At 48.2% G+C, this 13,555-nt stretch overlaps 1 protein-coding gene across 1 annotated transcript in view; it reads right to left on the reverse strand.

The window, feature by feature from the left end:
• Positions 1 to 7,967: 7,967 nt before the first annotated feature.
• LOC147105031 (cyclin-dependent kinase 18-like) overlaps positions 7,968 to 13,555 on the reverse strand; it is a 108,629-nt gene continuing 103,041 nt past the window's right edge. The window contains exon 16 of the mRNA XM_086011052.1: positions 7,968 to 12,295. Coding sequence (XP_085867178.1) covers positions 12,258 to 12,295 — 38 coding nt within the window. The 3' untranslated portion in view covers positions 7,968 to 12,257. The remainder of the gene's footprint in view (positions 12,296 to 13,555) is intronic.

Consider the following 13,555-nt stretch of genomic DNA (forward strand, 5'->3'; position numbering starts at 1 on the left):
GCGTAGTGAGTTTTATTACGTCACCTGTCCTAATATCTTTATGTGGCTCGGTGTCAAGTTTCCTCCGATAACGCTCCTGTGAAGCGCCTTGGGACGTTCTTGCTACGTTAAAGGCGCTACATAAACACAAGGTGTTGTTGTTGATATTTGACTCCGGAGAGCATCGCAACCGCTGGCACTGCGCCAATTGCCCCTCGTTGAGATCAGCTGACTTAACCTGGACATAGGGATTGACCCGTTAAAACAAACCTCCTGGTCTGTGTAGCTCAGCATCACGCTGAGTGTTGCATTTACCCACCAATCCATTGAGGTGTCTCGCAGGGTTGAATTTTTCACACTCCTAAGCATTCTCACCTCACATAAAGCTTTATATTCACTGACCCATGCAGCAAGGTCCTGACACATGTTGTTGATGCCAAAGTCAATTTGCTGGAAATTGACACAGGCGATTAAGATAAAACAAAAAGACTTGCATTGTTACGGTGCCGTTCATGACCTCAGAACGCCCGAAAGTGCTTTACAGCCAATGAGGTACTTTTTGGCCTGGTCAATATTTATCCCTCAACCAGCATAACAAAAACAAACAGATTATCTGGTCATTATCACGTTGCTGTTTGTGGGAGCTTGCTGTGCGCAAATTGGCTGCCGTGTTTCCTATATTACAACAGTGACTACACTTCAAAAGTACTTCATTGGCTGTAAAGCGCTTTGAGACATCCGGTGGTCAGTAAAGGCGCTATATAAATGCAAGTCTTTCTTCTTGAAGTGTAGTCACTACTGTAATGTAGGAAATGCGACAGTCAATTCACACACAGCAAGCTCCTGCAAACCGAGATACATGACCAGATAATCTGCTTTAGTGATGTTGGTTGAGGGATAAATATTGGCCAGGAAACTGTTAAACAAGATAAACAATTAAAGATGGAAAAAAAAACCACAGGAGCTTTTTGTTGCTAATGTAAGTGCAAGTCAATGTCTCGAGTCACAGCAAGATTGTGGTTTCACAGCAGGGATCTGGTTGCGCTCTGTTGACACCATCATTTCTGTGGTTCTTGGCCTTAATTATTCATTTATTTTCAGGGTTGGTCCCAATCTTTAAGCAACTTTATTTCAAGGGCAAAAGGACTTCCAGAGTGGCAGAAGTGTCGGTAACCAAAGGACATAGATTTAAGGTGATTGGCAAAAAAGCAGAGGGGAGATGAGGAAAAAAGATTGCACAGCGAGTTGTTGTGATCTGGAACGCGCTGCCTGAAAGGGCGGTGGAAGCAGATTCAATAGCAACTTTCAAAAGGGAATTGGATAAATACTTGAAGGGGAATAATTTGCAGGGCTGTGGGGAAAGAGCAGGGGGGAGTGGGACTAATTGAATAGCTCTTTTGCTCACTCTTTGGAGTGTTAGCTGTGGCTCAGTTGGTGGCACCCTCACCTCTGAGTCAGAAGGTTGTGGGTTCAAGTCCCACCCCAGAGACTTGAGCACATAAAGCTAGGCTGACACTCCAGTGCAGTGCTGAGGGAGTGCTGCATTGTAGGAGCTGCCGTCATTCGGATGGGACGTTAAACCGAAGCCCCGTCTGCTCTCTCAGGTGGACGTAAAAAATCCCATGGCCACTATTCAAAGAAGAGCAGAGGAGTTCTCCCTGGCGTCCTGGCAAATATTTATCCCTCAACCAACATCACCAAACAATAGGTTATCTGGTCATTATCACATTGCTCTTTGTGGGAGCTTGCTGTGCGCGGATTGGCTGCCACGTTTCCCACATTACAACAGTGACTACACTTCAAAAGTATTTCATTGTCGTTTTGAGATGTTGGTACATTAGGAGTTGGTCATTTGGCCCCTCGAACCTGCTCCGCCATTCAATAAGATCATGGCTGATCTGATCTTGGCCTCAATTCCACTTCCCTGCCCACTCCACATAACCCTTGACTCCCTTATCGTTCAAAAATCTGTCTATCTCCACCTTAAATATATTCAATGACCCAGCCTCCACAGCTCTCTGGGGAAGAGAATTCCAAAGATTCACGACCCTCTGAGAGAAGAAATTCCTCCTCATTTCCGATTTAAATGGGTGCCCCCTTATTCTGAAATTATGCCCCCTAGTCCTAGATTCCCCCACGAGGGGAAACATCTACCCTGTCGAGCCCCTTCAGAATCTTATATGTTTCAATAAGATCCCCTCTCATTCTTCTAAACTCCAATGAGTATCTGCTCAACCTTTCATCATAAGACAACCCCTTCATCCCAGGAATCAACCTCGTGAACCTTCTCTGAACTGCCTCCAATGCAAATGTATCCTTCCTTAAATAAGGAGACCAAAACTGTACACAGTACTCCAGGTGCGGTCTCACCAATGCCCTGTACAGTTGTATCAGCACTTCCCTACATTTATACTCCATTCCCTTTGCAATAAAGGCGGTGGTCGTGTAAGGCGCTGTATAAATGCAAGTCTTTCTTTGTTTCAAAGAGCCGGCACAGGCACGATGGGCCGAATTGCCTCCTTCTGTGCTGTAAGATTCTATTACACAATTACTGGTATATTCCAGATCACAAGATTGGGTCCTTTGGAGCATTTCATATTGGTCCCAGCAGGCTTAGCAGGCCAATTAAGGGAAAGCCGGTTACAGGTGATGTCAGCGAGTGATGTTTCACCTGTCAAGAGCTTTTGACAGATGAAATGTCAGCGTTTGACGACTCTGTGAAACTGTCAAACACTGACACTGGCAATTCTGTGCCAGTGAGCTGAGGGACTCCCGAGACCTGAAGGAAGGAAGCTGCAGGAAGAAGTAAATGTAAGTAAAACTTATTAAAACATTTTACACACACCTCACACACTTACCTCTGCACACATGTACCCATCACTCACCTGCACACAGGACATCTCGGCCCCTCCGGCCCCCGCAGACCCACGGCCAGCCTCGCTGACCCTGGCGAGGTTCGGAGCCGTCGGGAATCCCACACTTCAGGGCTCAAAATAGGGATTAGCCAAAAAAACTGCCTGTTAACTACCTGTTAACAGGCAGTTAATTGTCACTAATCCCCTTCCCGCCTCAAGGAGGCGGCTCCCAGCGTGGGTCGGGTATCCGCCTCCTGGGAAGATGGCACAGAGGCGGGTTGGGGACGGGATGGGTACCCGCCCCCAGATTCTGCCATTTTCCCGGCAGTCCCCGCTCCAAACTCGCCTCCCCAGGGCTGGCAAAATCGCCCCCTATGACTCTATGATAGGCTCCTGTTTACAATGAAAGGCCTTGAAATTCCTCCAGTTTTTTGGGATGAAAGTTGCATCATCTGGGCCAGGGGTGGGGGGGATCAATATTTCGAGGGAAAAACCCAGATCCTGCCCTCAGGTAGACATAAAAGATCCCACGGCACTATTTCGAAGGTTCTCTTCTGTGGTGAACCAATATAAATGTGAGTTGTTTCTGCTGTCAGTGATAGAAGCAACCACACGGGTTTGAGTCAATAGTAATTTTACATAGGATTACATAGGATATACAGCAAAGAAACAGGCCATTCGGCCCAACCAGTCCATGCCGGCATAACCCTCTATTCCCTATCTAGCCTCCCCTTAAATGCATCTATACTATTCACTTCAACCACTCCCTGTGGTAGCAAGTTCCACATTCTCACCACTCTCTGGGTGAAGAAGTTTCTTCTGAATTCCCTATTGGATTTCTTGGTCTTATATTGATGACCTCTAGTTTTGCTCTTCCCCACAAGTGTTAACATTATATCCACTCCCTGGCACTGTCTGCCTTAAAGACTCCAAACCCAGTTCCCCCAATGGGATTATCAATGGTTCATGTTTAAATAATTTAAAAAAAACAAATACATACAAAAAAGATATTGAAAATTATAAATGTATTCCGAATTCACTTTAATTGAATTTTTTAAAATATCAATGCAGGGCAGATTCCCCCTTTATTTCTTCATAAACCGGCGGATCAAGTCTCTCATTTAACTTGAAAACAGAACACTATTATTGCTGCGATGTTTTTGAGTCCTTTCTACTCTCGATTTTACGGCTAACTTAGATCACTAACGTAGCAAAGTCCCACCTCCCCGTGCCTTTCGAGAGTATCTTCACTAGTTAGCATCAGCGGGCAAACGTCTGCTAATGTGCCTCGGATAATGAACGGAACAACTTTCCTCTTCATTAGTTTAGCCACTGAAATGATCCTTTCATAGAATCATAGACATGTACGGCACAGGAGGAGGCCATTCAGCCCGTCGTGTCTGTGCCGGCCGAGAAAAGAGCCCTTCAGCCCCCCACCGCCACCCCCCACCTCCCCCCAGCTCTTGGTCCATAGCCCTGCAGGCCACGGCGCCCCAAGTGCCCCCCAAATGCGATGAGGGTCTCCGCTTCCACCACCCTTCCAGGCAGCGAGCTCCGGAACCCCCACCACCCTCCGGGCGAAAAAAGTTCTCCTCAACTCCCCTCCAATCCCTCCACCAGCCGCTCTAACTCCATGCCCCACTGGTTTAGACTGATGTTGCGGGTTTGATATTGCTAGCGATCAGAGTGAAATGTTCATTTTGCCGAGGTCTGCTTGCGAAAAGAAAACAGAAGAAAATACTTGATTTTTACAGCACCTTCCGCCACCTCGGTACGTCCCAGAGTGCTTTACAGCCAATGCAGTGCTTTTTGAAGTATATCACTCACGCTCCCTTTAAGCTGCGCAGCCACGCAGCGCTCTGCAGCTCCCGCGCAGCGTTCTGCAGCTCCCGCGCAACGTTCTGCAGCTCCCGTGCAGCCAGCTCACTGCCGTTTAAATGGGAAAAAAATCTCGCTTGTGCAGAATTTTGAATGGGTCGCACAGCCGTTAAAGGGCCCCCAAAAAAATGAGAGGGAACGTTGGTAGTCACTGTTGAAGTGTAGTCACTGTTGTAATGTAGGAAACTCAGCAGCCAATTTGCACACAGCAAGCTCCCACAAACAGCAATGTGATAATGACCAGATAATCTGTTTTAGTGATATTGCTTGAGGGATAAATATTGTCCAGGACACCGGGGAGAACTCCCCTGTTCTTCTTCACAATGGTGCCGTGGAATCTTTTATGTCCACCTGAGCGGGCTTAATGTCTCATCCAAAAGACGGCACTTCCAACAGTGCAGCACTGCCTCAGCGCTGCACTGAAGTGTCAGCCTAGATTAAGTCTCTGGAGTGGGACTTGATCTCACGAGCTTTCGACTCAGCGGTGAGTGCTCCAATTCAACTCTGACTGACCTCGAGATCTATTTAAACCACTGTCTCGGAGGAGTCGCTGAGGAGTCACCTTAGAGGGACAGAGGTCAGGTTCACAGCTCCACACCATGAGCAATCCACCCAGCAATGCCACCAGAGATCAATAAGTGTTCTTCGAAAATCCTGATCCAAACCTTTAAGGGGAAAATCTGGTAAAAAAAATAACCCACACCGGTTCAAACATTGGAAGTTGGCTGCAAACCACCACAGGAAGAACACGCCCAATCTACAATTCTTTTAAAGCAAATTTTAATAAACATTTAATAAACTTCAGGAGTGAAACCATTTTACATTTTCCTTCTTTTTCTATAATTTATAGTACAGTTATGGTACAGGATGTGCTATCAAACATTCACCTAGAATGCACAGAAGAAAAATCTAAGGAAGCTCTGAGCTCCAGAGAGCTTTGATTTAATATAGGGAACACTCCTCCTATTCCTAATATCTAGCACAAAAACAGTTTTCAAAGTGGTGCTTACACATACTAAGAGCACTCATTAACTGTTCTGGTTGGAAGTCAGAAGTGTCCTTTTGGGACCAAGTGTTGGCGATGCTTCTATCTAAACTACCCAAGGCTCCATTATACAACAACAACAACTTGTGTTTATACAGCGCCGTTAACGTAGTAAAACGTTCCCAGGCGCTTCACAGCAGCGTTATCAGACAAAATTTGAAAAACGAGCCACATAAGGAGATATTCGGACAGGTAACCAAAACTTGGTTAAAGAGGTAGGTTTTAAGGAGAGAGGTAGAGAGGCGGGGAGGTTTAGGGTGGGATTTCCAGAGCTTAGGGCCCAGGCAGCTGAAGGCACGGCTGCCAATGGTGTTGCGATTAAAATCTGGGATGCTTAAGAGGCCAGAATTGGAGGAGCGCAGAGATCTCGGGGCGGGGGGGGGGTGGGTTGTGGGGCTGGAGGAGATTACAGAGATAGGCCATGGAGGAATTTCAAAACGAATTTTAAAATCGAGTTTGTGAATGTTGCGCTCATGTGGGTAAGGGATGTTAGCGCTAGGGAATGGAGCACTTCCCACTCCCAGCACCCAGTGTCAGCATCAAGTGTCCCCAAGTCAGGTGCAACACTCGCTCTCTACTCTACTCTGCTCCTACAATGAGCCCGGGTCCCAGAGATAGAAGCCTGGGTCCTGACCCACTGCACCACGTGGTCCTCTATTTTATGTTTGGGATGTAGTGACGTGATATAGCTTCAGAGCTCAGGCAGGCAGCACAGAAAGATTCTGCAAGATAAACAGAGCAGTTCCACAGGGTCATCGGCTTTTTATCCTTTCCTATTTGTATAGTGAAGAAGAGGTTTTCACACACTGCCTTATACACGTGTGTGTCAAATCATCCTTGGTAGAATGTGTTTAAACTAAAGCTAGACCCATAGAAACTACTGTCAGTGGACACATGAGAATATAGGAGCATTAGGCCTAGCAAACCCTTCACTTTTTTGAAGACCAACCCCATCTACCCAACCTCCAGACTAACCCCATCTACCCAACCTCCAGACCAACCTCATCTACCCAACCTCCAGACCAACCCCATCTACCCAACCTCCAGACCAACCCCATCTACCCAACCTCCGGACCAACCCCATCTACCCAACCTCCAGACCAACCCCATCTACCCAACCTCCAGACCAACCCCATCTACCCAACCTCCGGACCAACCCCATCTACCCAACCTCCGGACCAACCCCATCTACCCAACCTCCGGACCAACCCCATCTACCCAACCTCCGGACCAACCTCATCTACCCAACCTCCAGACCAACCCCATCTACCCAACCTCCAGACCAACCCCATCTACCCAACCTCCAGGCCAACCTCATCTACCCAACCTCCAGACCAACCCCATCTACCCAACCTCCAGACCAACCCCATCTACCCAACCTCCAGACCAACCCCATCTACCCAACCTCCAGACCAACCCCATCTACCCAACCTCCAGACCAACCCCATCTACCCAACCTCCAGACCAACCCCATCTACCCAACCTCCAGACCAACCTCATCTACCCAACCTCCAGACCAACCCCATCTACCCAACCTCCAGACCAACCCCATCTACCCAACCTCCAGACCAACCTCATCTACCCAACCCCATCTACCCAACCTCCAGACTAACCCCATCTACCCAACCTCCAGGCCAACCTCATCTACCCAACCTCCATACCAACCTCATCTACCCAACCTCCATACCAACCTCATCTACCCAACCTCCAGACCAACCTCATCTACCCAACCTCCAGACCAACCCCATCTACCCAACCTCCAGTCCAACCCCATCTACCCAACCAACCCCATCTACCCAACCTCCGGACCAACCCCATCTACCCAACCTCCAGACCAACCCCATCTACCCAACCTCCAGACCAACCCCATCTACCCAACCTCCAGGCCAACCTCATCTACCCAACCTCCAGACCAACCCCATCTACCCAACCTCCAGGCCAACCCCATCTACCCAACCTCCAGACCAACCTCATCTACCCAACCTCCAGACCAACCACATCTACCCAACCTCCAGACCAACCCCATCTACCCAACCTCCAGACCAACCCCATCTACCCAACCTCCAGACCAACCCCATCTACCCAACCTCCAGACCAACCCCATCTACCCAACCTCCAGACCAACCCCATCTACCCAACCTCCAGACCAACCCCATCTACCCAACCTCCAGACCAACCCCATCTACCCAACCTCCAGACCAACCCCATCTACCCAACCTCCAGACCAACCCCATCTACCCAACCTCCAGACCAACCTCATCTACCCAACCTCCAGACCAACCCCATCTACCCAACCTCCAGACCAACCCCATCTACCCAACCTCCAGACCAACCTCATCTACCCAACCTCCAGACCAACCCCATCTACCCAACCTCCAGACTAACCCCATCTACCCAACCTCCAGGCCAACCTCATCTACCCAACCTCCATACCAACCTCATCTACCCAACCTCCAGACCAACCTCATCTACCCAACCTCCAGACCAACCCCATCTACCCAACCTCCAGACCAACCCCATCTACCCAACCTCCAGACCAACCTCATCTACCCAACCTCCAGACCAACCCCACCAACCAAACTCCAAACCAACTCCATCTACCCAACCTCTCACCATAGTCTCAATCCCTTCACTCTCCACAAATACATTGACTTGCCTCTTAAACCTCTTTATATTATCAGCTTCAATGCCCGTCCCTGGTAATTTATTCCCCGACTCGATTACCTTTGGGTAAAAATCCTTCCCCTGAATGCCCCTTTATTTTTTACTCCTAAATTTTTAATGATTAGCTTGTGTCCCTTTATATTTGAAGATTTTAAATACTCTTGCCTATAAATTCTTCCAATGGTGCCCGTTTTTCAGGCGCTAACTGGCCTACTAAGCTCGCAATATGGCGGGCAGGAAGCGGGCACCCACTTCTCCAGCCAGAAGTGCGTCACCCGCTCTATTGGGAAAGAACAAAAATAAATCAATGCCTAGGGCCCACGACTGAAACCGTCGTTGCCTGAATGTGGAGCCAGGAAGAGCACTCCTGCGTTTTCCAGCCCCCACCGATCGCTGCCGTTCACCGATTCCCCCGCCCCCCATCCTCTCCGACCGCCCCCACCCTGGACCCGGTCCTCACTTACCTAACGACCTAACAATTAGCGTGGCAGCGGCCAGATCTTCACTGATGCTTCATCGGCTGCCTTGCCAACTTGGTGGAAGTGAGACCCGAGCCACAATATCCAAGGGCTCTCGGGCCTCACCATTCAGGCGCAGTGACTGGACCCTGCGCTCTCCCTACGCCCCTCGCCCAAAAGTCATCGCTGCCGAATTTCCACCCAAATGTTTTTTTTGAAACCCTCTGTTAATAAATCTCATCATCATCAAGAAACTACTCATGAAATAATGCTGGACGGCCAGCTGGTGGCGCCGTCCAAGGAGTATAAATACTCGGGCGTGGGCCCAGCTTGCCAGGGACATTTTGTAAGACAAGGAACTAGTGAAGTACAACTAGACCTCCATGTTCTGAAACGAGTTGATTAAAGCCTTGCTTTATACTCAAACCAAGTGCGTAGTGAGTTTTATTACGTCACCCTCCTTTTAACACGGAAAAAACCAAGCACTTGAAAGGACCAAGTAGGAATTTAGCAATCTCCCTGACATGAATCTTGTCATTCATGTGAAAATGACTTATGTAATAATACTGGGCAGCCTGCTGGTGGTGGCGCTGTCCAGGGAAAGTATAAATACTCGGGCATAGGCCCAGCTTGCTCAGGACATTCTTTAACAGGAACTAGTGAAGGACACAACTAGATCTCCATGTTGAAAACCAGTTGATTAAAGCCTTGTTTAATACTCAGACCAAGTGCCTAGTAGTTTTCTTACGTCACTCCCTTTACAAGATTTAAGGAATTCTGTAACCCTTTGAATCATCGTGAAAAACATTTGTTTTATGTAAACCTTCTAATAACAAAAAGCCCTGCTCCTAATTATCTCCACGGGTTGAGGGGGGGGTGCGGAGATTACACACAATCAGCAGGGCAACCCTTTCACTACTTAGTCACCCTCTCCAGAGGCAGCAAGATCTTCAACACCATGCTCTGATGGCAGAAGCACATGAATAATAACAGAAATCACCCCAAATAGTTGCTCTCAGTCCTTGGGAAATGGTCACTTTGAAACTTGCCCACCCCTGTGAAATTATTTAAGAAAGGTACTTCCTGACAGCACTGTGGGAGCACCTTCACCACACGGGACTACAGCAGTTCAAGGCAACGGCTCACCACCACCTTCTCAAGGGCAATTAGGGGATGGGCAATAAATGCTGGCCTTGCCAGCGACGCCCACGTCCCATAACCGAATTTTAAAAAAAATGATTGGCTGGGACTAGATGTCGGAGGAATGATTTACAGAGTAAGTAGAAATTGTTTGGAGCTCAGAGCTTTCCTGTAAAGTGACACTTGTGTTACAATAGCTGAATATAACATGTACACGTTTAGCGTATCGACTTCACAATACCTGCCAGAGTCACCAGGAGAACAGTCAGAGTTTGGTGACAATGACCAAATCTGTTTTTTTTTCAAGTGAAGTTGATTGAGGGATAAATATTGGCCCCAGGACACCAGGGAGAATAGTGCCGTGGGATCTTTTACATCCACCCGGCAGATGGGGCCTCGGTTTAATGTCTCGTCCGAAAGACGGATTTTAGCTCTCGTCCGAAAGGCGGCCAAGGGTCAGGCAAAGGCAGAGAAGCGATCAGACTTTATTCAGACATATCATAACGAGAAGTTAGGATGGCCTCACAGTCAATGGTAGAGTGTTAGGGTATTGCAAAAACACTTCTCTCTTGAATACAGAAAATGGATTTGACTCTATTGCAACAATGTTATCTACATGATTTTGCTTCAGCCATTGTCGTTTGAAATTCAGATTCTCTCCCATTATTTTCCCAGGAACAAGTTTGGAAAACAGGAAACAATAGGACACTTTAAATCGGGAGGATATGGGAGCTCACTGTACCAGGATAGGCTGTTAACCAGTTCAAACAACATTAGCCCAGAACACACACAGACTTTAAAAAAAAAGTTCCCATTACAAACTCGTTGATGGCGAAATGTTTTAGTATTCCTAATTCTAACTCTGGTACATGGCAGCAGAGGTAAGCGGTTGATGTTCAGTGAGTTACTCACAACCACCTCCAAATTTAATCATGTTTTTGTTTTTTGCTAAGTTCGACCAACAATGATATTTCTGTGCCCAAAGTCAGGCGAATCGCGGTCAAAACATGTCACACAAATAGTTTGTCTGATTGAGATTGATCTTTTCCTGAAATTAGTTTCCTTGTTCCTCTGCCCCCATTCCGGCCTTTCGCCTCTCCGCAGCCTCCGTCACCACACTGCGCAGGATTGGCGCAACTTTTCCATGTGTCTGTGCTATTCCGCGTTCCACCAGCGGGAGTCACCCTTGCTGTAGGTTACACTGGGCCGGTTAGTGCTTCCACTTTCACCTCTGCGCTGGGAGGACCCGAGGGATCTCACCTGGCAGACTGGCCAAGAATTAAGCACGGTCATCCCAAGTGTAGCCGGCAGATCGCTCTGCCATTCACTCTGAGATAAGAAAGAAAGAAAGAGCGAAAGAAAGAGAGAAAGAAAGTGACCCCATGCCTGCTGTGACCCCGTGCCCTCTGATCCCGCTGTGACCCCATGCACTCTGATCCCGCTGTGATCCTGTGCCCCCTGGGCCTGCTCTGAACCCGTGCCCTCCGATCCCACTGTGAACCTGTGCCCCTTGGGCCTGCTCTGAACCCATGCCCTCTGATCCCGCTGTGACCCCGTACCCTCTGATCCTGCTGTGACCCTGTGCCCCCGGGCCTGCTCTGAACCCGTGCCCTCTGATCCCGCTGTGACCCCGCGCCCCCTGGGCCAGGTGAACAAAGACGCAAACTTGTTTTTAACGTGTAATTTTGAGGAAAACAAATTTACCAGCAGTATTCTTTTGTCCCTGCAATGTAGGGATGTCAATGCTGGCTAGTCCTACACTGATGGGAACAGCGCTTCTACTCAAGGGTTAATCTGTTATGTTAGGATGTGGTATGGAACCGAGTGCAGACACCTCACCATCAGGAGATGTCATAACCGGGCACTCTGGCAATTAAGTCAGTTTGTGGCAATAGGGCAGATCATGATGTGAGGATTGAACACAAACAGCTTCAGTGGTATTAAGGGTTACGGAACCAAGGCAGGTAGGAGGACTTAGGATAGAGATCGGCCGTGATCTAATTCAATGGTGGAACAGGCTCGAGGGGCTGAATGGCCTCCTCCTGTTCCTAGTGATTTTGTTCGATGGCCTTTCATCATATTTTGATGACGTTAATCTCATGCAGCCATTGGCCTGTTTGACTGGCGGAGCCTCACCTAGACCCGTTACACGTTGCAATATGAAGCCCCGCCATCACAAAACGGCCACGAGCTGTTGCTCCTTCGTAATATGGTGAGTCGGCAGAAGCACGGGTCCATCTAGAATAGAACACTCTGCCTTCGATTCTTCCCCCGGGCTGGAAAATGGAAAACCGCCAGTCAGATCCTTCAAATACACGGAATATACGGCACAGAAACAGGCCATTCGGCCCAACCAGCCCATGCCAGTGTTTATGCTCCACTCGAGCCTCCTCCCGTATTTCCTCATCTACTTCTATCAGCGTAACCCTCTATTCCCTTCTCCCTCATATGCTTATCTAGCCTCTCCTTAAATGCAAGTGACATGAATCAGGTCATTCATGAAAGAAAGACTTATGAAATAATACTGAGTGGCCTACAGGTGGCGCTGTCCAGGGAGAGTATAAATACTCGGGCATGGGCCCAGCTTGCTCAGGACATTCTTAACAGGAACTAGTGAAGGACACAACTAGACCTCCATGTTGTAAAACAGTTGATTAAAGCTTTGTTTAACGCTTAGACCAAGTGCCTAGTAGCTTTCTTACGTCAGCAAGTATACTATTCGCCTCAACTAACCCCTGTGGTAGCGAGTTCCACATTCTTTCATCAATCCCTTTAATTCATTACATTAAGAATTTTTCTTCTTCACCTCTGCATTCAGAGGAGGGTGGGGAGAGGGGGTGGGGTGGTTACTGAGTGCGTCATCTAAAGTCCAGAGCAGAAGATGGCTGCAATGTTGGCTGTCTCCACAGGTCCATACACAACAGTATGGGCTGCCGGTTACTGAGGCAAAACCAGCATCCTGATCCCAGTTACTCTGGACAAAACCAGCGCCCTGATCTGAAAGGATTTGCAAATTTCATGTCTTCCCCGAAGATTTACTTTTGGCTTATTGGAGAAACCCTGGCTGGACTGAGTTTAAAATCCAGGGCTCCAGGGCTCAACAAGATGGCTGTGGTCAACCTCATGGCCAAGGCCTGTAAGTTTCAGTTTGGGCTGACAAAGAAGGAACTTTCCAGAAATTAGAAGGCAGACAAACCTTCTGCATTTATGCATGAGAAGCAAACCCAGTGGCATTCGGGCCTCTGATTAAAACCCATCAAGACCGTTTGCACAGTCAATCAATATGTAATAGCTGCGTTCAGACCTTTGTTAGAGGACATCAGCACCGTTTGCAAACGATCAACGGGGCATTCAAACTAGAATGGCCCCATCACAAGACCAGTGGGACAAAGGGAAACACTTATGAGACGTTCAAAAACTGCTTAACCGGCCATCCAGGTCGATGGGCCCAGATCGGTTTCCTTTGTATAAGCTTCAACACGTCCAGGTCAGACAAAGGAACAAGCTGATCTGGCGGGAGATAAGGACTCCCAGGA

The sequence above is a fragment of the Somniosus microcephalus genome, chromosome 18 (assembly GCF_052327205.1).
Source record: "Somniosus microcephalus isolate GS21.2 chromosome 18, FLI_Smic_1.0, whole genome shotgun sequence".
Classification (NCBI taxonomy): Eukaryota; Metazoa; Chordata; class Chondrichthyes; order Squaliformes; family Somniosidae; genus Somniosus; species Somniosus microcephalus.